Source organism: Ruditapes philippinarum, unplaced genomic scaffold (assembly GCF_026571515.1).
Source record: "Ruditapes philippinarum isolate M1 unplaced genomic scaffold, ASM2657151v2 ctg1170_1_1_1_1, whole genome shotgun sequence".
NCBI classification, from domain to species: Eukaryota; Metazoa; Mollusca; class Bivalvia; order Venerida; family Veneridae; genus Ruditapes; species Ruditapes philippinarum.
Genome location: NW_026860620.1, coordinates 54,988 through 78,757, shown reverse-complemented (window position 1 = coordinate 78,757; position 23,770 = coordinate 54,988). Strand labels below are relative to the sequence as shown.

The 23,770-nt window shown below is 32.6% G+C and overlaps 2 protein-coding genes across 2 annotated transcripts in view; both read left to right on the top strand.

Moving 5' to 3' along the window:
• Nucleotides 1-5,652, top strand: part of LOC132712797 (uncharacterized) — a 43,013-nt gene extending 37,361 nt beyond the window's left edge. The window contains exons 2-3 of the mRNA XM_060695234.1: nucleotides 1,201-1,289; nucleotides 4,427-5,652. Coding sequence (XP_060551217.1) covers nucleotides 4,429-5,652 — 1,224 coding nt within the window. The 5' untranslated portion in view covers nucleotides 1,201-1,289; nucleotides 4,427-4,428. The remainder of the gene's footprint in view (nucleotides 1-1,200; nucleotides 1,290-4,426) is intronic.
• Nucleotides 5,653-6,056: 404 nt separating this feature from the next.
• LOC132712796 (uncharacterized) lies at nucleotides 6,057-19,121 on the top strand. The gene is made up of 12 exons (XM_060695233.1): nucleotides 6,057-6,141; nucleotides 6,526-7,649; nucleotides 9,676-9,783; nucleotides 10,687-10,705; nucleotides 11,283-11,342; nucleotides 14,097-14,206; nucleotides 14,757-14,805; nucleotides 14,983-15,096; nucleotides 15,339-15,422; nucleotides 16,181-16,762; nucleotides 17,274-17,384; nucleotides 18,879-19,121. The coding sequence occupies exons 1-12, from the start codon at nucleotides 6,057-6,059 to the stop codon at nucleotides 19,073-19,075; spliced, it is 2,643 nt and encodes an 880-aa protein (XP_060551216.1). The 3' UTR covers nucleotides 19,076-19,121.
• The last annotated feature ends 4,649 nt before the right edge of the window (nucleotides 19,122-23,770 follow it).

Below are 23,770 nucleotides of genomic sequence, written 5' to 3'. Positions count from 1 at the left end.
TAGAGCTAAGATATTTAGCATGAAACATGTTCTAATGGGTGTCTACCAAGTTTTTTCAAATAAAAGCCCTAGGGTCAAAATTGGCACTGCCCCAGGGGGTCATTGATTTTCCCTATATGCATATTGTAAAAACTTAAAAAATCTTCTTTGAAAGAACCCAAAGAGCTAGAGTTTAGATATTAAGCATGAAACATCTTCTAGTAAGTGTCTACAAAGTTTGTTCAAATAAAAGCCCTTGTGTCAAAACTGGTCCCGCCCCAGGAGTGTCATTGTTTTTAACTATATGTGTATAGTAAAAACTTAGAAAACCCAATGAGCTAGAGCTTAGAGGTTTAGCATGAAACATCTTCTTCTGAGTGTCTTCCAAGTTTGTTCAAATAAAAGCCCTTGGGTTTAAATTGGCCCTGCAGGTGGGGGGGGGGGTTATGATTATCTTTTTTTTTCAACCTCAAGTAGCAAAAATAATCATTAAAGTTAATAATACATGGTTTTAAAGTGTATATTATGCAAAATTTTCATGTCTCCCTGGATAAAAGAAATTCCAAGTAAATATTTTGCATCTAATGTAAAATTCCCAATTTGAGTCAAACCGATGAATTTTTTCCCAATCTGTCCAGTACCTGCATCATTCCCAAAGTAACAGAAAAAACACTGCATTTCTCCAAAATCCAGAGACCCATCAAGGTTGTGACAAGCCTGTTTTGAATTGAAATGCAGCATGTAAATCATTTTGTCCATTATGGCCGCTATTCAAGCAATAAGTATAGACTCTCATATTAGTCTTCCTCATCAGTGTCATTCAGAATGACAAAGTAATACATGGCCTTCCATGACAAACACCAGTAAAGACAAACTTATTATTTACTGTCATGACCAAACTTTCGAAATTTGTTAAATTGTCATAACTTTGTCATTTTATTTACAGATTTGAATATTTTTTTGGACAAAAGAACACATATGACAAAACTGACATGTTGAATTATTATGATATGACCTTGACCTTAAATTTATCCTGACCATGGTGGTTAAATATTGAAATTGCTTAAATTGTCATTACTTTGTTTTGTATTTATTAATTTGATTACTTTTTGAACAAAAGAATACATATAACAAATTTTACTGATAAGTTGAAGTATTCTGATAAGACCTTGACCTTTTTATTTTGACATTTTTTGTTACTTTTAACTCTTAATTTTACAGTCAATATTCAAGAATTTGGAAAGGGTAACTCACCATTGCCAGGTCCCCAGTCCTGGATAATTGAAGCAGGAGGGTCTTCCAACAAACAAGTAAGTTATTGATTTTATTCCGAATGGCATAAGTCTATTTATACACCCAGAATTAGCTTGGAAAAGTGTTTGTGGTATCAGAATTTTTAGGATGTGGGCCCTTGTTACATGTACATGTATAATGTAAAAACTTAAAAATCTTCTTATAAAAAACACAAGGAGCTAGAGCTTAGATATTAAGTTGTTGTCTACCAAGTTTGTTCAAATAACAGCTCTGGGGTCAAAATTGGCCCTCCGCCCTCGGGTTCATTGATTTTCCTTAAATGTATATAATAAAAGCTTTAAAAATCTTCTTTTAAAAATACCAAAGAGCTAGAGCTTAGATGTTGAGCATGAAATATCTTCTAGTGAGTGTCTACAAAGTTTTTTCAAATAAAACCCTGGGGGTTAAAATTGGCCTCGCCTTAGAGTTTGTTGATTTTCTTATATGTATGTATATTGTAAAAACTTAAAAATCTTTTAAAAAACCCAAGAGCTAGAGCTTAGTTAGATATTAAGCATCAAACATCTTGTAATGGGTGTCTAAATAAAAACCCTGGGGTCAAAATCAGCATCACCCAAGGGGATAATTGACTTTCTTTATATGTATATTGTAAAAACATTAAAAATATTCTTATCAAAAACCCAAAGACCTAGAGATTAGATATTTAGCATGAAACATTTTCTAGTGAGTGCATGTCTACCAAGTTTCAGATACAAATATAAACTTTGTGATTTAGAATTTTATCTGCATTTGTTTATAGTATACGATATTACTTGTTCCTTGTCATGGAGAGTTTCTGTATTCAGGTTAGTGGTTTCAGGGCCATCATGGCCCTCTTGTTAGCTCACCAGAACGGAAGGTTCAGGGTGAGCTATTAGCTAGTATTAAAGCGGGATGCTCCGGTTTCATGTGTTAACAATTGTCTTCTTCTCTGAAACTGTTGGACAGATTTACTTAAAATTTGGTCTGTAGCATCTTTGTGACAGTCACACTTAAATTTGCACATGTCATTTCAATTGGCCCCTTTCAGTAAACATCTTTGATAAAGAACTAATTGATGGATGACCACCAAACTTTGTCTGTAGCATTCTTGGATAATCTGTTATCAAGTTTGCTCATATTAATTTGATTGGCCCCTTTTAGGGGTCTCTAGGGCTTAAAATAGAAAACCCTTTAAACATCTTCTTCTATAGAACTAATTAATGAATGATCACCAAATTTTGTATGTAGCATTCTTAGGTAGTCTTTTATCAAGTTTGATCATAATAATTTGATTGGCCCCTTTTAGGGGCCTCTAAAGCTAAAAATAGAAATACTTTTAAATGTCTATTTCTACAGAACTAATTGATGGATGATCACCAATCTTTGTCTGTAGCATTCTTAGGTAGTCTTTTATCAATTTTTGCTCATATTAATTTAATTGGCCATTTTTTACTGGTCTCTAGAGCTAAAAATAGAAAAACCTTTAGGCATCTTCTTCTTGAATGATCACCAAACTTTGTTTGTAGCATTCTTGGGTAGTCTTTTATCAAGTTTACTCATATTAATTTGATTGGCCCCTTTTATGGGCCGCAAAAGCTAAAACTAGAAATACCTTTAAACGTCTATTTCTACAGAACTAATTGATGGATGATCACCAAACTTTGTCTGTAGCATTCTTGGATAATCTTTTATCAAGTTTGCTCATATTAATTTGATTGGCCCCTTTAAGGGGTCTCTAGGGCTAAAAATAGAAAACCCTTAAAATCTTCTTCTATAGAACTAATTGATGAATGATCACCAAATTTTGTATGTAGCATTCTTAGGTAGTCTTTTATCAAGTTTGATCATAATAATTTGCTAAAAATAGAAATACTTTTAAATGTTTATTTCTACAGAACTAATTGATGGATGATCACCAAACTTTGTCTGTAGCATTCTTAGATAGTCTTTTATCAAGTTTGCTCATATTAATTTAATTGGCTGCTATTAAGCTAAAGCTTAAATGCCCCAGGTCATGGCATTTCTTCAAATTATTCTTTAAAGATATTCTATGCTCAAATTTAATATTAGAAAATATTGACAATGGATAATTTCCAACACTGAAAAGCAGTTGTTTCTGATGAGCAACTTAGGGCCATCATGGCCATCTTGTTATGTTAATTGAAATGAGTTTATGCGCATAGTGTATGCATGCCCTCCTTAAGGTCAAGGTCACTCTGCAGTTCTGTTAAATTTTCAAAAGTTATTGTTAGCTATGTCCTATGGACACATTTCTAGTTTAGGATGAACAGCCAAGTCCAATACATGACCCTATTGATTTTAGGGTCATAAGGTCAAAGTGATGGTCACACTGATCTTGTCACTGACAATTGTGCTTTCTGGAGCATAACACAAGTTCGATTAGCAGTTCAAACTTCATTGCATGCTTGCCTATATTGAATAAAAGATCCTTATCTATATTGGGGTCACAAGGTCAAAGGTCAATATTAAATGACCTTACTATTGTTAACAGTTTTACAACTGTCAAACTTCATAGGATGGTCACTTACCTACCCCTGGTGTCTTTCTGTCCATCTGTCGTAGCATTTTATTACTTACAAGATAACAACTTGATGGTGGTGCTTTGGAAACAGCAACTGTACAAAAAAAAAAGGAGACACTTTCGGGCATATAATGCTCCGCCTAGTGGTGCTCTTGTTGAATTGATAGGAGACTACTAAAACTATTTGACAGGAATGTTACTTATAATGAGATGATGTGCAGAACCCAGATTTAGGCTTCTTAAGAGGGGCGTCCCTGGCTGAGTGGTTAAGGTTGGTGACTTCAAACCACTTGCCCCTCAACGCTGTGGGTTCGAATCCTGACAGGGACTTTGGATTCTTACATGTGAGGAAGCTATCCAGCTAGCTTACTGAACGTCGCTGGTTCTACTCAGGTGCCAGTTCGTGCCTGAAATAATGCACAGAAGGGCATATGAGGTCTTCCTCCACCAGTAAAGCTGGAATGTCGCGATATGACCTATACTGTGTCGATGTGACGTAAAACCACAAAATACAAACAAACAGATCATAATTGGCTACCCAGTTTGTCATTTTAGTATGCCCCTATTTGTAGAAACTTTGTCTTTAATAAAATACTTTCTGTATCCTTCATTTTCAATTAACATTTACAGCTATGGGACACAAGCATTCAAAATCAAAACAACTGGTTATTGAAAATATCAGAGGAGAAACTGTCAACATTTATCATGAATGTTCTTGCACCAAGTCAGAACAACAACAAATGGACCAATACCAATCAAATGGAAAACTTTTTAAATTGTCAAATTATGCTAAAAAAAGAAAAAAGACCCCGTTTTGGAAAAGAAAGAATTCAAAAACAAATTGTAATGATATTGAAATTTATGTTAGTGATGAAACTGAAGACAATGAACCGATACAGATAAATGGGTTTATCCAACAGACTTCCAGTTCTGAATCTGAGCAATACATTAAGCCAAACACTAATGAATTTTCAAGTTTTGAAGCAGTGCCATCTGAAACAACTGATTGTAGAAACATTACTTGGTCTAAATCAAGTGGTGACTCTGGATTTGTTGAGAGTGATTATAATTCTTTCAAAAACCAAACAAATGTTCAGTCTGTTAGGTCAAATGCTCACAATGGTAAAGATCAAACTGAGATAGGTAGAATAGAACAATCTCAAAATGAATCATGTGAAGTAAGCACACAAACAAATCTAGACACAACTCTATCAAATGATGGTTATGATTGTGCTACTGAAAGAAAACATCTTGCACACAATTCTGAATGTTCCAGACTTTCAGATACTGAAAGGAATTCAAAACCAAAGAAGCAGATAATGAGCGTGTCCTCATTTGATTCTTCTTGTGATAATGAAGATACTTTGAGAAATCTCAATCTTCGTTGCGAATCAGACTCGGAGGAATTAACTTTTCTGAAACTCCCTGGGCCATCAATTAAACAGGAATGTACTGAGATAAAATCAATTTTTAGTCCTGAGATGCTACATTTAGTTAATATTGATCAAGTACCATCATCAGGATACCCTTTAGAAAGTGATTGTGATTATTTTTTGACACATGACTTATCAAGTGAGTTTTCAGAAAAAAATACTTCAAATACTGTAGAGAAAGATTTGTCAAGTTGTTCAAAAATAACAGATGACAAAGATAATACATTTGAACATGTGTTACATGTAAGTTCAAATGAATTTAAGATAGGAAAAGAAATAGTAAATGTAAGAGTTGAGCATGTACCAGAAACAATAACAAAACACTGTGATAAAGAAAGAATAAGTGCAGATGAAGATACTTATCTGCAAAAGTTTGTACTGATAAAACAAAAAATACGGGGATTTAACCATCTGAAAGTATAAAGAACTAACTTTCAGATTTGAAGGATTTGTCGGGGGAAATTTTTTCAAAATAAAGTATTTGTCCGAAAAAAATCCAAAATTTTTAATCTGTGTTGGAGACCTGCATCAAACATGAGATGGTGGGACTTAAGGTGGGCAAAAATGAAAGCAAAACTTTAGTGATTGAAAATAAAATTGGGTAAATAAAGGAACAGCGTATGGTTAAAAAAAAGGAAGGGAAATGCTGGCGGATTTTTGATTGAAAAAAAAGTGAGTAAATAATGGGGGGAAATTTTGAGGTAAAAATTTAAAGTGAAGTAAAAAATGACCAGAATTTGTTGATTGAAGAAAATAAAAGCAAGGTAAATGCAGGAAACAATCTGTGGATGGAAAATAATGAGAAAAATAATGGTCACATTTCGGTGATGGAAAATAAAAGTGAGGAAATAAATACAGTGTATTCTGATGTGAGCAGAGATTCTGGTTGTTATACCTTAAGTATGAATAAAGGTAGTGACAAATGTCAAGAAGATAATCTTAAGGTCACCACACCCTATGATTCCCTTTCACTAAAGAAATCTACTTCAGATTTCATGAAATTTGAACATTCTGTCAAGTTCAATAATATTAATACATGTATTTATTGTTTTGGAAGTCCACAATTTGAAAATTTGATTGTTACCTCTTCCCGTTGCCAGAATTTGCTTGCAATAGCAATTGATGAACAAGATGCAAGTATTACTTCTTTTATCAGAGTATCAGAATGTGGAATTCTACAAGAGGTGACTTTGAGCCAATATGAAAATCAGGAAACACAAACATCAGCAAGTGAAACATGCAATTTTAATAAAAGAAAAGATGCAGGAATAGAAAGAAAAAGAAATTTTTATTCAGAATCTGAACAAGATATTTGTGATAAGAGACATGAAGCCTACCATTTGAATTTCCGTAATGATGGCTTTTGGTATGGATATGGTGCTCAAGATTGTTCTTTTTATCATAAGTCCCAAAGGAGACATGACATCTGTAATGAATACCATGGCACGGAAATGAATTGCACACACTTATCTTATGGGGCTAAGGCTATGTCAGAGAGTAACTTGCCATCCCTCGAGGATAAACTTACATTTTGCTCTAAAAATACATTAATTCAAGGTTTCAATTTTGCTTCTGTATTACCCAAACATGATGATAAAAGAAGTGACCATTTAAATGCGTTTAGGAAAGAACAGCCGAATAGTGATAGATATGAAGATGAAAAAAAGGGTAATGAGGACATAAATTTTGGTCATTTCAGCAAATCAGTTTCTCCAACAAATATTGATTCAAGGATAAGACCTAAAAGGCTTAAGAAAAAGAGAAAGATAACACCACATCGAGAAACGTCAATGACTTCTTTGTTAGGAATTCAAACTTCTTCAGGTTCTTTCCATCACTCGAAGAAAAAGAGTTATTATTCGCAATATAAAAGGAAAAGTAAAACAAGTCGGACACGAAAGTTTTCCAAACATCAAAAGTCAAAAACAATACATAATGAATTATTTAGTACTTTCTTCGACTCTGGTTTAGGGTCATCAAGAAGTACCAAAAGTAACTCTTTGATATATATGATGAAACAGGAATCATACAAATCAAAAAGCAAATTTTCTTTTTCACGCAAAAGATCACTTGAAAGATTAAGAATACAACAAAGCATGAAATCGATAACAAAGTATGAGAGATATATGAAAAACTTTTTTAGAAATAGAGGAAGATTGCTTGCTAAATCAGTTGCTAGACATCTAATCGGAAGACCCTCAAGTAATGGAACTATAGTAGTATTAGATAGATATTTTCATAGAGTTAGTAATGGCCCACCTTTAACAACACAAGAGCGAATGCAGTATGAATGGCTAAGACTTTCAACTTTCCACAATTACGAGGGTAATGGAAATGCCATTGTTCTGCTAGGAATGGATTCTATCATGATCATACTGAAGCGACCAAACTTCCTACAAGGTGTTTCCTTTGTGAAGCTCGTAACTCTAATTGGGCAAAATGATTTGGGCGAATGTTAGTTCAGAACATAAGACCGTCAAGTCACCAAATTGTCCTTTTTCATGAGAACCCAGTGGACCAAGAGTCTGTAAAATGTTTCAATAATACTTACGAAGACAACGTTACAGGATCGTCAAGCCAAGCCCCAACCAACACAACATCAGGCTTCTGCTCCCACAGTAACAGTTAACATCTTCCAGCTTCTTCTGTTGCTACTGCAGCAGTCAATGAAGCTCTGAGAAGTCTTCAGATTGGTCAGGCTTCTTCTCATGTAAGTGTAAATAAATTTCCATTAATAAATGTTTAATGCGAGTATGTATTACTGGGAATGAAAATTAAAGCGGCTATACAGGACTTGAAGTTCGGTCACCTTGATTTGTAATTAGAGTTGGTCAAATAATATGCTAAGGTGAAAAATCACTTGATTCCTGTAGCAGTAATTTTCATTAAGAGTAACTCTTGTTTTTAATTGAGTAAGATTAAGTTTCATTATATGTATATGATATACCATACTTACGATAAAGCATTTACAGGTGCTTCTTATTGGCATAGGTTTTGCTAAATGACTAATCTGCGACAGTCAATTTGTCTAAAAAAAAAATTGTCTCTTAGAATAATTAAAAAATACCATAATATGCTAGGATTGACCGTCTTGTATACTTGGCTAGCCATGTACATGCTGTTGTCAAGTAGTTGAGTAGTTAACAACAAGCAAACATTAAAAAAGGTGGATCTGAAAATAATTAAAAAGGCAGTAAGGTTAATAAAACTGTTGTAATTAAAAAAAATGTAGTTGGTAAAAAAAGACACTTTTCCCCTTTTTATTTTTCTTAAATCTCTGAAATGCTAAATAGGTATGGAAATTACATGTAGTCCAGTTGATAAAGCATTAAAAGACAATATATGTTGTGACTTAATTTACTTTAAAAAAGAATGTAGGAAATAGTTGGATACCATTATACAAAAAATGTTTCAGTAAGTCAACTGGTTACTAGTAAGATTTATAGTGACATTATTATTAAATAGTATTGTTGATTAAATTAAACATAAAGGGAGCAGAAAGTATCTCACAACAACCTACAGAAGATAGAGAGAGTTGATCGATCAATGCTGGGCCTTGTTCCCAGCCTCTACCCCTAACGAGCCCTTGGCCGTTTACTAGGACACTCTTATGCATCTATTATGGCACCTACAAGGAATAATTGTTGCCTCTGGTGGCAAGAAAGTAATGGTAAAACATATTTTTTTATACACATGTTAATGTCATATTTAATATAGTCAGTGTTTAGGATATTAAATTGTATGTATGTTAAGCGATGTCATGTTTCCTTATTTGAATGGAATAATCACCACATGATTTATAATTATATTATAATGGTCGTTGTACGATTCTTACATGAATAAATTAGTTCTCATTGAATAGTATAACCATTTACTATGATAAAGTTTGTGAGAGATTTTTTTGAAGTTTGAGAGGTGTCTGTGGCTGAGTGGTTAAGGTTGTTGACTTCAAACCACTTCAACCTGCGTAGGTGCGAGCCTGCACCTGTGTCCATATTCTACATGTGAGAAGCTATCCAGCTAGCTTAAGGAATTCAGTGGCTCTACTCAGGTGCCGGTTTGGTGCCTGAATAAATGTACAGAGGGGCATTCAAGGTCTTCCTCTAAAACCATAGTGACCTAATGTGTTTCGTGCAACCAAAACAAAAATGTTTTTTTTTTGGAATACCTAAGCTATGATATCATGATGATCTAAAAACATTTATGATGTAATATGACATGTCTGGTAATACTAGGCCTATGACAACATATGTTAAAATAACTTGCAAATATTTGAAGTAGTTATTGCATTATCCTTAATATTGTACAAGTAAATGGTAGTTCAAATATTTTGTAACTTTAGAGGAAAAAGTATTTCTTTCAATAATACCTGTAAATTATATTTTATGTATATGAAATTGATTCAGATTATTTTGAAAATTAAAATTATTAAATCATTTGTTTAAGTTGGGGTTGATCCTGGAAAGAGATGTTTCAAGAAGTACTTCAAGCCAGATTCCCGGAATTCGACCGTCTTCCATTTTAGGGGGTCCTGTTGGTGCTGGGCTTTTGCTGGTAAGCCTCAATCTGTTACTTCATAGCATTAATTATTATAATTAAGAAGTCTTGACAATTACTGAATTATTTAGTTGCCAAATATAGATCTTCCATAGGAGTGACTAGAAACGTCATTACAAAAGAATGTAACTGTTACCACATTGATAAAATAATCTGAGTTAATTTCTATGTACTTAAAGTATTTTATACATTTGTGTTATTTAAAGGCTCTGATGTAATGTTATGGTTTTACATATTGTTTAAACATTCAGGAATGTTCTTGAATGCCACTTTATTAAAAAGAGGATAGATTGTGTTGATATTGATTTGATGGTTTAGTAAAAATTTATTTTAACACGTTTGCCTGATTACCGTTGTTCATTCTTTAAAATGTATTGAAAAAGAAAAAAAACTGACTTTATGATAAATGTAAGTCTAGACCATAATTTGATAATCATGAATAAATTTTTTTGTGTGTTTATTGATTAACACCACATCCTGTTTTTAAAAGAGTAGAATAATGTAAAAAAATATGAATTTTTATCAGATAAAATTGTAAACTTACTGAAATTCTCCTTCTTCTATTATTGGAATGCTTAAGTTTTAAAAATTATAAAAGGTCATGTTCATCGTTTTCAATACTTATTTTAACAGGTTTGAATTCTAGTGGCTTAACACCCAGTCTCTAGAGCAAAGGAAAATTTAAACAGAAGTAAAATGTCCCACCCAGCAGTGGAAGCAGCCACTGGAGCAAGGCAGTCTAACCCAGCCCAGGCGCAGGGGGTAGAACTGATCCTAACATCACTGTTGTTGTAGATAACCCAAAACATCCAGATATGTGAATGTAGAGTCACGAGTTAACACTTACCAAGGATGGCCAGATTTATCTAGATCAGACTCCCAGACAAATGTCAATGAAAGGCTGGCTTCTTCTTTGTGGGTAGGTAATTTTCATTATTGTAAAATGTCCTTTTTTCAGGATTGGTTTTTAAGCTATAATAACCTTTATTATGATCAACTTTAAAAGTTTTATAAAATTATTTGGTTGAATAGGCGGACATCCGGGTCTGAGGTTATAAACAAAGTCTCTAAAGCTCAGTCCTCAGATCTCAGGCATTTTGATGGTCAGAAATGCCAAATGAATGTATACTGGACCAATGAAAATCATGAGATTTAAGACAGAACTCAGAAAAAAGTTTTATAAAAGTTGAGTCTGTACAACTTATCTATCACATGAAAATATAAATTTATACTATGTTACTTCAAACTGTAACAGTCCCCTTTATCAACATATTTCCAAATATTTTGTAATGTGCAGTCAAGCCTAACCTTGAACTTAAAAAATCATGGACTCAGTTTGACAAAAAAAAATGAATATTTATTGTAAGTTTCCTTCAAACAAAAATAGGTAATAAAGTTCAGCCCTTTAAACTCATTTCAGACATAGGAAATAATTGTATACATCAATAAGGGTCTGGGTTCCCAGCTAAATCTTCATCCCATACTATTTCTTGCAGGTGTAGCAGATTTCACACGTTGCTTCTGCTGTGGCGGAGGTTTAAGAAATTGGGAACCAGGTAAGTGATCTATAGATTATGACATTTTTACCATACTTTACTTATGTTGTCAGTATAAAGTTATATGGTTATAAGAGATTTTAGTACCTGTCCAATTACAATTACCTTCATACTTACCTGGTTATCTGTTTGAGACATATAGCTGCTAGCATTCTATAGTTTGTGTGTACATTTATATGAAGAAACCTATCTGAAAGGTTTCAGTAAGGAATGTTTGAAAATTGGACAAAAGTTAGATTGCTCTTTGGTTTAATTGTTGAAAGTGAGAGATCATGATTACTTCTTTGTTTATCCTTAAATATCATTTTGAATGTTTCAGATTGGACAGATCTCACTATTTATTTCTGGATTTCCTCTTATTACGCTTCAGTTTGTTTCAATTTACATATCAGTATATCATACAGTATGATTTTTATTATGCCCCCACTTTAGGGAGGAGGCAATTAGATTTGCCCTTGTCCATCCATGTGTGCAGCTGGTCAATGTTGTGTCTCATGTACCTCTAATTATGCTTAAGCTAAAGTCAACAAACTTTACAGAAATGTTGATCAGCATGTGTAGTTGTGTACCGTGGCTTTATTCAGAATTTGTAGAGTGTTTACCCTTGACTTTGTAAAGTTTGCAATTTTCAACTTGTGTCAGTTGCACATAGCTCAAAAAGTATTTGACATGGAGTCAAAAAACATTACACGAATGTTGATCAGCAAGTGTAGTTTTGCACATGGGAGTTTGCTTGTAATTACTTGTTGTAAGTCTAATTTACTAGAACTGTCAAAGAAATTGATTTTTAATAGAATTAATCAAGGGCAGGTAACTCCTTTATAGACCCTTTCATTTAAGCGAAAATAGTCAGGGAAGAGTTACTTCCCTTACCGGGTGTGACGTAAATGGGGGATAAAACTATGCAGGCCGCATAGAATGTTAGCTTATTGAAAAGTTAAATGCGTTAATACTGATCGTTCAAATTATGATTATAACATGTAAATGTTACGCATGCATACATAAATTCAATATCAATACAATAGAAAAAAAATACAAAAAACAAAGATTGAGATTAAATTCTAGCTACGGGAGTGAAACAGCGAAATTTCAAAAGTGAATACTGCAGTATATTTTATTAGATCTAGATTTTCTCTAATGCCCGGATAAAATCTAGTAACTAAATCAAATTTTTAATATTTTATAAACACCCATACACACTGAAATTGCCTATTATAAATTTAAATGGCCATTTTTCTAGTTTTTCAGTGTTATTTTCTGTCATTTAGAAAATTCCGGCGTTTTTTTGTGATAAACATGAAATAAGATTGCCAATGTCTTTTAATGATAGTTTTTCAAGCTTTAATAGAACAATAAACAGAATGCATTCTATCAATACTTACTGATTTTTTTTTCATTATGCCGTATAAAAATATTTCTAAGAACCAGTGAAGGATATAATTCTATAAATATTCCGGAAAGAACGAAAACCATATCGCATTGACTTTTGTAATTTTAGATACGCAACAGACGATAATAAGATAATTTTATATTAAAAATCTATTCTTATGGTTATGAAAAATAAGACCTCATACATGTCATAGATAAATAGATGTGTATATATAAGCGCCACTGGGCCGTATCATATTAATTAACAGGGTGCATATGTTGTATATTCAAGCGGCACTTAGCTGTGATATCGTAAATCACCAGGGTGCATTTTTTAGAGTTATAACATTACATCAGATTACATCACTTTTGTTTAGTTGTCAAAATATTTATGGTCCGAATTTTGTTATGGAATTCATCCTAGGGACTTTATTGGTCATGCCTTACTGATTTGATACTCGATCCAGAGTCCTACCAAGTGGCACAGTCAAAAATACGTAAAATTATAATCCAGTTAATAACGAATTTCTGTGCACGTGTTTCACAACTTGTTTTTTTTGTGTGATTTTTTTTTTAGATTTTTGATAAGCAGAGTATGAATTAAAAAGTATTAAGTTGACAATATTACTTAATTAGCTTAAATTCATTGATGTGATGTACGATTTTTTGAGAGTGCATTTTTTGCCAATACAAATAGTATACAGTCATGTACATTCAAAAGAATTTTTACTTTTTATGCATTTACATTTTTTTTTTTGAAATTACATAGATTTATATTGTTGTTTTTCTTTGTCTTAGTAATGCTTAAATCAAAATGATTTTTAATAAACCAGTTTCTTGCAATTAATTATTACGCAGCCGTTTTTCGAAACTACAGAATCCTCACATTTTTGAAACTCAGAATATCTTTTGGGTATTGTATATTACCAGAGACATAGATAGATTATCTATATCACTGGTATTAGCAAATTAGTACGATTCAACGGCCTGGTAAAATTCTCATTAATTTATAAAGAATCTAACGAAAATGGTAAATATGATCAGTTACCCAGCAATACGGTCTACTATTAAAACAAATCGTTAACCTTATTATAGTAAACATTTTTATTCATTTCACTATCTTTTTATGTAATATCTTATTAAATTACCCAAAATTTTGGCAATTCCAATCTCCCAATCTTACAAAAGAAAGGATTAAGATCTTATTATATCCCTCTATCATTGTACTTAATCGTATCGCCATTGTCCACCGTATCCCCCAATGACGTCATCCAAGGGCGACAACTTGAATACGGTCTTAAATGAAAGGGTCTATAGACTTTACTGTTAATTTTAGCTAATTTTTGGTTTTTATATTTGTTTAATTTCACTGTTACCATGTTATAGGAGATGACCCAGTATTGGAGCATACCAGATGGTTTCCTCGTTGTGAATATATTAACAAACTAAAGGGGGAAAGATATGTGGCTGCTGTACAGAGACGTCATGAACAACATGTAAATATCATACACATACCTGCTCTAGTATATTATTTGACAGATTTTTCATAACACAGTAGTATTGAAGTTTATAGCAGTAAAATATATTAAAATCCAGTCATGTCTAGTGTAACAGTGAATTATTTGATGGAGATGTCATTAGATGACAGATGTATGTAAATATAGAAAAGGTACCTTTAGAAAAGCAAAATTGTAAGGTACAAATTTGAAATTAGGCAAGGGGGTCTGTGTGGAAATATTTCTTCATTAAGAAAAAGACAAATTGATTTCGTTGTTAAAACAATCTGTTGACCTGAGCAGTCAACATATAGAATATTGGTAGCAATTTATTTAACATAAAGGATAATGGTAGCAATTTATTCAACATATAGAATAATGGTAGCAATTTATTCAACGTATAGAATAATGGTAGCAATTTATTCAACATATAGAATAATGGTAGCAATTTATTCAACATATAGAATAATGGTAGCAATTTATTCAACATATAGAATAATGGTAGCAATTTATTCAACATTTAGAATAATGGTAGCAATTTATTTTACAGATGGCTGAACAGCAAAGACAGCAGACAGAGCTTGCACAAAGACGTGATGGTATGTATTCACATTTTAACGGGCTGGAAAATTTGTTATTATAATAACAACATTTTTAACTGTCTATTTCTTCTTACCATATGTAAAACAAGGGTTTCTGTTGCTTGAAAGACAGAATTTTGATAACATAACAAATTAGTTGTTCATAATGTACATGTATTTACTTTGTAATTTTAGAGAGCCGTAACGACCCTGATCCATTGACGATAGAGGCTGCAATACAACTACAAGACATGGGTTACAGTGCAGAACGAACACGACAGGCTGTTATAGCTGTACGACAGCAAACAGGTTTGTAATAGTTATAATCTGCTTAACTAGAACCATTCTATTGTCAAATAATTTCTGATTTCTTTCAGTTTTATTTTTTTTTGTACTCAATTAAAAAGAGGGCTTTATCTTTTACAACACTGATTTTATGTTACTTTTTGTGGATATATTTACGGCATGTAACATAATTATATAAGTTAAAAGCTGAAAAATATAATTGGTTTTGAATGGCCAAAATTTTATGATTATTGTTTATCATACAGGACAGTCAATTCCTACCACAGAACAAGTGTTGACCTGGTTACTGGACAATGAAGAAAGAGAAAATGGTAGTGGAATGACTACAGGTATATGTTTTTTTACTACTGGTTTTGTTAGGGTTAGCATATTTCGATATTATAACAAGTTGTTCAATGTTGTTGGCTCCACTTAAGACTGAATTTGTGTTGGTGCTCCAGTAGAGACTCAGAATTTGTGTTAGTGTTAATCCCACTAGAGACTGAATTTGTGCTGCTGCAGATTCCACTATAAGACTGAATTTGTGTTGATGCTCCACTAGAGAACCAGAATTTGTGTTGGTGCTCCAATAGAGACTTTGAGTTTGTGTTGGTGCCAATCCCCACTAGAGACTGAATTTGTGTTAGAAAGACTGACTTTGTGTTGGTGCAAATTACACTAGAGACTCTAAATGTTTGTTAGTGCCATTTTCCCTTGAGACTCTGGATTTGTGTTTGTGCCAATCTCACCAAAGACTGAATTTGTGTCAGTGCTGATCTTACTAGAGATGGAATTTGTGTCATGCTGATCTCAGTGGAGACTCTGGATTTGTGTTGGTACCATTCCCACTAGAGACTCTGAATTTGTGAGGAAGATTTTCATTTCATATTCGCACATTTCCATGAAACTTGGATCATGCACTGCAGAAAATTTAACAATAATTTGACTGACAATTTTTCAATTTACCTGTTTAATCTTTGCAAGATTTGTTTTGTGAAAATTTGCTGAAGGAAGCATTATATTTGAAATATGTTGTGATTGAAAAAAAGATTTTTTTGTGAATGATGATTTTATTGTTAATTTTACATAAAATATGTTTATTTTGCAGAGTTTGGAGTGAGACCTCAACCTAGTGAGACATCCGCTGTAGCAACTACTGTTGTGGGAACCAGTGTTCCTTCCTCAACTATCAGTACTCCTTCAAGTATTGTAGGAACCAGCATACCTACTTCTGTTGTGAACACAGGATTTGGTATCCCAACTACCATTGTGGGAACCAGCGTCCCCACTTCTATTGTTGGTACCAGCATTCCATCCTCAATTTTAAATGCAGGATCCAGTTTTGAGTCGTCCTCCACATTTTATACAGGGTTCAATGCTCCATCTACTCTAGTAGAATCTGTAAGCATCATAGGTACACCCAATGTACACACTATTTCTAGCACATCTTCTTCCACGTCACAAGTGGGTGCTGGTACTACAACATCTACTGTGAGCTCAACTTCTACATCTGCTACAGCCAAGGTCCAGCCATCAGTTTCTTCAGCTTCAGCAGAAGGTGTAACAGAAGGAAGTTCTTCTGCGACTGGTTCTGAGAATAATTCAGGCTCTCATGAAGCTAAAGGATCAAACACAGAGAAGCAGTCTGCAGCATCTGGTGACAGTGATGAATCCAAGCAAACAGCTAAAGGTTTGTCCCTCACCTGTTAGTCTATGTTACCTAGTACCTGTAATAAAACTTGAAAATGAAACAATTTATTTTAAATTACTCATTAATTAATAACTTTTGCAACACATTTCTAAGAATTTAAAATTTAAAAGAAAATATGAGAGGAAAGACATGTCATGTTTTTTTGTGAAGTGGTCCAAATTGTTTAAACTGTAATTTAGTCTATTTTGCGTTGATTTGCTCAAACAACTTGAAAAAGTTATAGGTGACATGACATACCTAAAAAGGAATTTTACAGGATGTAAAAACAAGCATAATAATTGGCAGAAATAAGACTGAGATCATACAGTCATACAAGATAGTGGTTAAAAAATCATCCTTTCTTACCACAAGTAAGAACTTTACAGAGTATTTGTAGACATAAAAGTGACTTTTGTTCTATACTAGTGATAAAGAGGTTGCAGTTTAAGTTCAAGCATTATAATTTATGCAATTAACAATTTGGTTTGTAAAGTTTCGAATTATTTCATAGATCCAAGTAGCAATGAACCTTCGAACAAATCAAACAAGAAGAAGAATGGTAAGAAAAAGGCTAAAATGAAACCAAAGTCGGACACGGCTGGTGCTACAGGGGGAGATGTAGGTCTGTATTTCATGCTGAGCTGATTCTTAAAATGTTTACAAATATTATCTGGTCTCATTCTTATAAAAAAAAAACTTGGCAAGGCATTTAAGATACTTACTTGCCATTTTCACGTTATTAATCAGTTTATTAGTTTTGAAAATCTAGATTATTAGATTGATGAATGATTGGCGAAGGATGTTAACAGGTGGTTACCTGTCAATATCTATACAGGTCAGATTGACTTGCTGTAATCTGATTTGACAAAATAGCAAGCTCATTAGAAGACCTGGCTTGGCATTGCTTTTTTTGGCCCCTAATGTCATGGTCAAGGTGTCTGTTTCTCAACAAACAAAAAACAATTCCAGTCAAATACCGTTGTTAGGAAAGAATTTTGTATTTCAAGGATATATGAATCAGAGCTCATTTGGGATTGCTGATCAAATCTGATATTTTTATGCTCCCCGAAAAATTTCGAGGGAGCATATAGTCGCCGCCTTGTCCGTCCGCTTTTCTTGTCCGGGACATAACTTTGAAGCAACAAGAGGTATCAACATGAAACTTTATAGGTAGATAGATCTCATTGAGTAGGTGTGCAGTGCACAAGAACCGTAACTCTGTATTGCCAAATTTTGGAGTTATTGCCCTTTGTTCATTTGACACTTTGAACTTTGTCCGGGACATTACTCTAAAATTATAAGAGATATCAACATGAAACTTTGTAGATAGATAGGTCTCATTGGGTAGAAGTGCAGTGCTAAAGAATCATAACTCTGCCTTGCCTTTTTTTTTGAAGTTATTGCCCTTTGTTTATTTTTACTTTTTGACTTTTGTCCGGGACATAACTCTAAAACTATTAGAGATATCAACATGAAACTTTGTAGGTAGATAGATATCATTGGATAGAACTGCAATGCTTAAAAACCTAAACAAAGCCTTGTCTACTTTTGGAGTTATTGCCCTTTGTTCATTTTTACACTTTGAATTTTACCCAGGACATAACTCTGAAACTATAAGAGGTATCATAAGGAAACTTTATAGATCTCATTAAATAGAAGTGCAGTGCAAAAAAAACATCACTCCGCCTTCCCTAATTTTGGAGTTTTTGCCCTTTGTTCATTTTTTTATACTTTCCTGTGTCCAAAACCTTCTCGGGGAGCATCACTCGGTTCAACCAGTTCTTGTTTAGAATTCTGTAGAACTAAATAATGCACTGATTTAATAAATATTTGGACACAACAATATGATAGTCAATATCATCATACTACCTGAAGTGAATATGACCTTGAGTCTTTAATGACCTTGACCTACAAGATCAAATTGAACCCCTGGTTATGTGACATTGCCATGATTAGCGTTATTACTTGAAATTAAATTAAATTGAGCTCAAGGATAAGTTATTGTCTATGCCTCAAGATGTGACACATTGCTTAAAACTTTTCAAAAAATCACTATGCACATTTTTGCTTGAGACATTGTAAAGAAGTTTGTTTTTTTTTCTTCAAAATTCTACAGATGCACAGTCATTAAAAGCAGAGAATGAAAAGTTGAAAGAAATGCAGACATGTAAGATATGTATGGAAAGGCCTGTTAATACCACATTATTACCTTGCGGTCACCTTGTATGCTGTGAAACCTGCGCAGGACGCTTACAAAGATGTCCAATATGTAGAAAGAGGATAAAAGGAACAGTGAAAACGTTCATGTCTTAAGAAATGAGAACCAATCATCTTAACATCATGAACCAACTGATACATGTATATGAAACAAGGGAGGCTACCAACTTTCCCAGGCTACATTAGCTTAAAACTCCTTATCTGGCCCAGCTTGGAATGGATACAATTGATCATTTATTTGCAGTGTATTTCAGATTTGTTAACCCCACCTGTGAAAATCATGTGTCTGTGAACATTTGCATTCTACTAGTATATGTTGTCCCAGTTAAACCCCTTAAAATTTAAATACTTACCAGTTTAAGTTTCCCACCTAAAATTTTTCTCAAGGGGAAAAATAAAAAGGATGGAAATTTCCAAAAAAAAATTTTAATAAAAAACTATGGGGGGGAACCCCATGTAAATTTAGGTTTTTTGCTGCCCTATCTAAACAGTTTTATTTTTTTTCACAATCATCATGTGATGTGATAAAATTTCATTTCCATTGTTGAGTAGAAACAAAGTTAAAAACATTTTAAAGACATTGAAGAGAGATTTTATTATAATTGGACACATGGGTAGTTTAAATAAATAGCTGTAAGAAGTAATAATTGTTTCCTCTCAGTTTTTCTTTATATTTTGTTGTTGTTCTGAATGATTTTGTCAGGTTGATTTTGCTACTGAGAGAACTTGTGACCTATTGTGAGTGAAAAAGTGTGACCTGTAATGAGAGAAAGTGTGACGACATGTGTGACCTATCGAGAGAACATGTGTGACCTGTATTGAGAGAACGTGTGTCTTATCGTGAGAGAACTACTAAAGTAGCCAAGTCTATTACATCAATACATCAATTGTTTTCATTCTAGCGGTAACAGAGAATTGGCTAGGGGAGAGAACAACTATTTTTTAGACAAAGTTCTGAATAATGGTTTTAGGTATCAACAGAAAATATTAGTGTTGAAAGAGAAAATCTTTTTATACACAAATGAACAAGATCAGTAAAAATAAATTATTGAAAGTATTTTTAGAAGCAAGATTTTGTGAAGAAGAATTCATGAGGTCTAGTTATATATTATCGTACTGTTATTCAACAACTAATTTATCAAAGAAAAGGTTTATATTTGTAAATTCATTATCACATAAAAACATGTTTTGTAAGGTTAAGATTTATCAAATATTTGCATGCAAAAAAAGTTCATGCCGCTTAACAAATATTTTTCTTCTTCAAATAATTGTATGTTATAATAATATAATTTGAAGATTTCTTTTGTTGAATGAATTTTTTCACTGTAGCTAAGACAAGAATGATTGAGTCTAGGTATACTTTTATGGTAAAAGGATCAGAATTGTTATTAGGCAGGTTATTAACTAATGCATATAAAAGAGAGAGACTCTATTATACATTAATAAATGTTGCGTTATATAGATTCATTGACGTGTAATGACAAAAGAATTACATCTTGTTACATAATTTTATGTTATGTACAAAGAATTATGTCATGTTGCATGATTCATTGTGTTATAACAAAAGAAGTATGTCAATTTACATTAGTCAATGATGTGTTATCACAGACTTATGTCTAGTTACATAATTCAATTTGTTATGTGACAAAAGGTGTATGTCATTTTACATAAGTCAATGATGTACTGCGACAAAGAAATTTGTTTAATTTTTTTTTTAAATAAACTGTATTTAATATTTAGATTTAGTATTGTTTATCATAATCTTCCTGGGGCGTCCGTTGCCGAGTGGTTAAGGTCGTTGACTTCAAACCACTTGCCCCTCACCGCTGTGGGTTCAAATCCCGACAGGGACTTTGGATTCTTTCATGTGAGGAAGCTATCCAGCTAGCTTATGGAACGTCAGTGGTTCTACTCAGGTGCCCGTTCGTGCCTGAAATAATGCACGGAAGTAAGTGAAAATACTAAATTCTTTGGTCAGTATCCAAGACTCATAACTATGTCAGACATTGTTTTTCTTCCATGTTAATTCCTACAGTATCCAGGATTTTGTTGCACTATCAAGCACTGAGAATAGTTGAGTGAGCTGTCCTTATGACAGTTCTTGTTTATTGGTGTTTTATAATAATATTATGTCATTTATCATCAATGTTTTAAGTTGAAATAGTCAGAAGTCATTTTTTATTTGTATAATTCTCATTTAACAAGTTATGCTTGTTTCATAACGATACTCTTGTCATTAAACAATGTTGATGATTTGAAAAGTTTTGTCATACATAGATCAAATAGGTCATGTACAGAAATAGTTTATTTTTAGTCATTTGCAAAAGAAATAGTAGACAGTCATTGATATCCATTTCATTAGGGAAAAAAAGAATAAAAAGATCTAAATAAAAAAAACACACTAAAAATAAAAAACAAAAAGAACAAAAAAAAACAAAAAATAGAAAAAAGAGAAGTAAAAAAAGAAATATATTTTATTAGGGAAAAAAAAAAAAAAAAAAAAAATAAAAAAAATAATTATAATAATAAAAAATAAAAAAAATTCGAAAAAATAAAAACAGTAAACAAAAAAAATTCAAAAAATAAAAAAAAAAATTCAAAAAAATTATGTGTGTATTTATGTTTGAAAATGATGTCTGAAAAGTTTTGTTATATCATAATTTTGAGCATATTTTTTATTGTATGATGATTATTGTATTGCAGTTGTATAGCACCAATGTTTATGGTGACTGTAATAATTACTTTGATATAATTGTAATGGTTGGTTTGTTGGTAGGTCAGTTATCTAGTTAGTTAGGTGTTTATCCTTGTTGTAGTTTTATGTGTCTTTACTACAGGTGTATTTATGTCGATTTTCAATATATGAATATAAAATGGTCATGCATTAATATGTGTATTATTATTATGTGCTTAAACATGCTTCCTATTATTATATATAAGCATAACACACCGTCTTTGAGAAAACTTCATCAAATTCATTTGCTTTTCATATTAATGTTCATTCAGCTTACCTTTTTATCCATACCATATTTTTAGATAAAGCATATATTCCTTCAGTCATATATAATAACAATCTTTCATCATGCTTTCTGGAGAGTTCATTTATTGATTGATATAAAGACATGTGAAATTTAATTTGAATGTTCATCTACCCTTTGGTAGCAGTAACATAAATGTCTGAGGATAGTAATTGTAGTTGGGTTTTTTTCACGTCATTATTTAGAACTGAAATTTATGTGAGTGTACATTCATTGGTGTAATCCATATTCTTGTTTCATCTAATTCATTTATTTGTTTAATTTAATCACCATATCATGTTTTGTCATCCAGAATGACACAAGAGGGATAATTTTTAAGTAGTGGGTGTAAAGTTTTAAATATAGTCATTTTAATGTATATACTTTTTATTTAAAATTTTACATGTCCCTTTTTCTAAAATAGTTTGTTTTAAAATTGGGGGTTAAAACCTGCCCTTTTATTCCCGAATTTAATTTTTTATTAATTTATTCCAGTTATCTTTGTTTTTATCAGTTTTAATTGGGTTTGTTTTTTAACCTGAAAATTTATCTTGTAACAAGAATAAAAAAATTCTTTATAAAATTTTAGGATTTCATGGATCTTCTTATTTCTTTTCAATTTTAAATGCCAGAAAAGGGGGGCTGGGGCCCTCTGCTAAAAGTCAATTTTGGTTATTAAAATAAGATTTAATCTGCATCAAATTTTGTCCAAGACGTAATCGGCCCTCCCTTATTCATTTTGCAAATAGATTATCACCTACTCTGCTTCCTGGTCTCTTCTAATGACAACAAACAATTAATATTGTACGCAAATATAGTCTTTATGGTAAACTGATATCACAAAGTTTATATATGAATCATATAAGCACATGTAAAAACTAGTAACAGGTTGCTGTTGCTAAGACAAATCAATAAATACTTTTGAAGTCACTGGTTGCTATGTAAAAAAAGCAATGCTCTCTGTGTTTAGGAAAGCCATTGGTTGCAACAGAAAATCACTGGTTGCTATGGAAAGTCCATGGTTCTTGTGAAAGTCACTGATTACTTATAAAAGTCAATGGTTGCTATAGAAGTTCCTGGTTGCTAAAGAATCATTTCTCTTCTTTAAATGGAAGTCACAAGTTGCTACTCAATTTACCTCTTGCTATGGAAGTCACATGGTTCATGGTTGCTATGAATCAGTGGTTGCTAATGAAAGTCAATGGTTGCAATGGAAAGTCACTGGTTGCTCTGGATTGAAAATGATTGCTATGGAAGACACTATATCCTCTAGGAAAGTCAATGGTTCCAACTGAAGCACTGTTTGTTGTGGAAAGTCTCTCCTTGCTATGGAACTCACTGGCTGCTATGGAACTTACTGGTTGATATGAAAGTAAATGGCTGCTATGGAAGACACCGATTGTTATGGAAATATCAATGATTTCTATGGCAGACAATGACTGTTATGGAAATCACTTGTTGTGGAAAAGTAATTTGGTTGCTATGGAAAATCAATGGTTATGGAATGCCAATGGTTGCTTTGAAAGTCAATGGATGCTAGTGAAATCATTGGTTACTATAGAAAGTCAATGATAGGGTATGGATTTCAGCTATGGATAACCAATTGCTGCTATGGAAGTGAATGTTTGCTACAGTTATCAATGGTTGGGATGGAAAGTTAATGGTTGCTATGGAAGTCACCAATAACTATATGCCAATGATTGTTATTCAAGTCACTGGTTGCTGTTGTTATGGAAAATCAATGGTTGCTATGGAAAGAAGATGGTTGTTATGG

What these genes read in the sequence shown, in the direction of transcription:
- LOC132712796 (XM_060695233.1), top strand. Translation starts at nt 6,057, where the DNA reads ATGGAAAATAAAAGTGAGGAAATAAATACAGTGTATTCTGATGTGAGC. An exon ending in GTGTTTCCTTTGTGAAGCTC is followed by an intron (nt 7,650 to 9,675) that starts GTAACTCTAATT and finishes CATTTGTTTAAG; the next exon opens with TTGGGGTTGATCCTGGAAAG. An exon ending in ATCCAAGCAAACAGCTAAAG is followed by an intron (nt 16,763 to 17,273) that starts GTTTGTCCCTCA and finishes ATTATTTCATAG; the next exon opens with ATCCAAGTAGCAATGAACCT.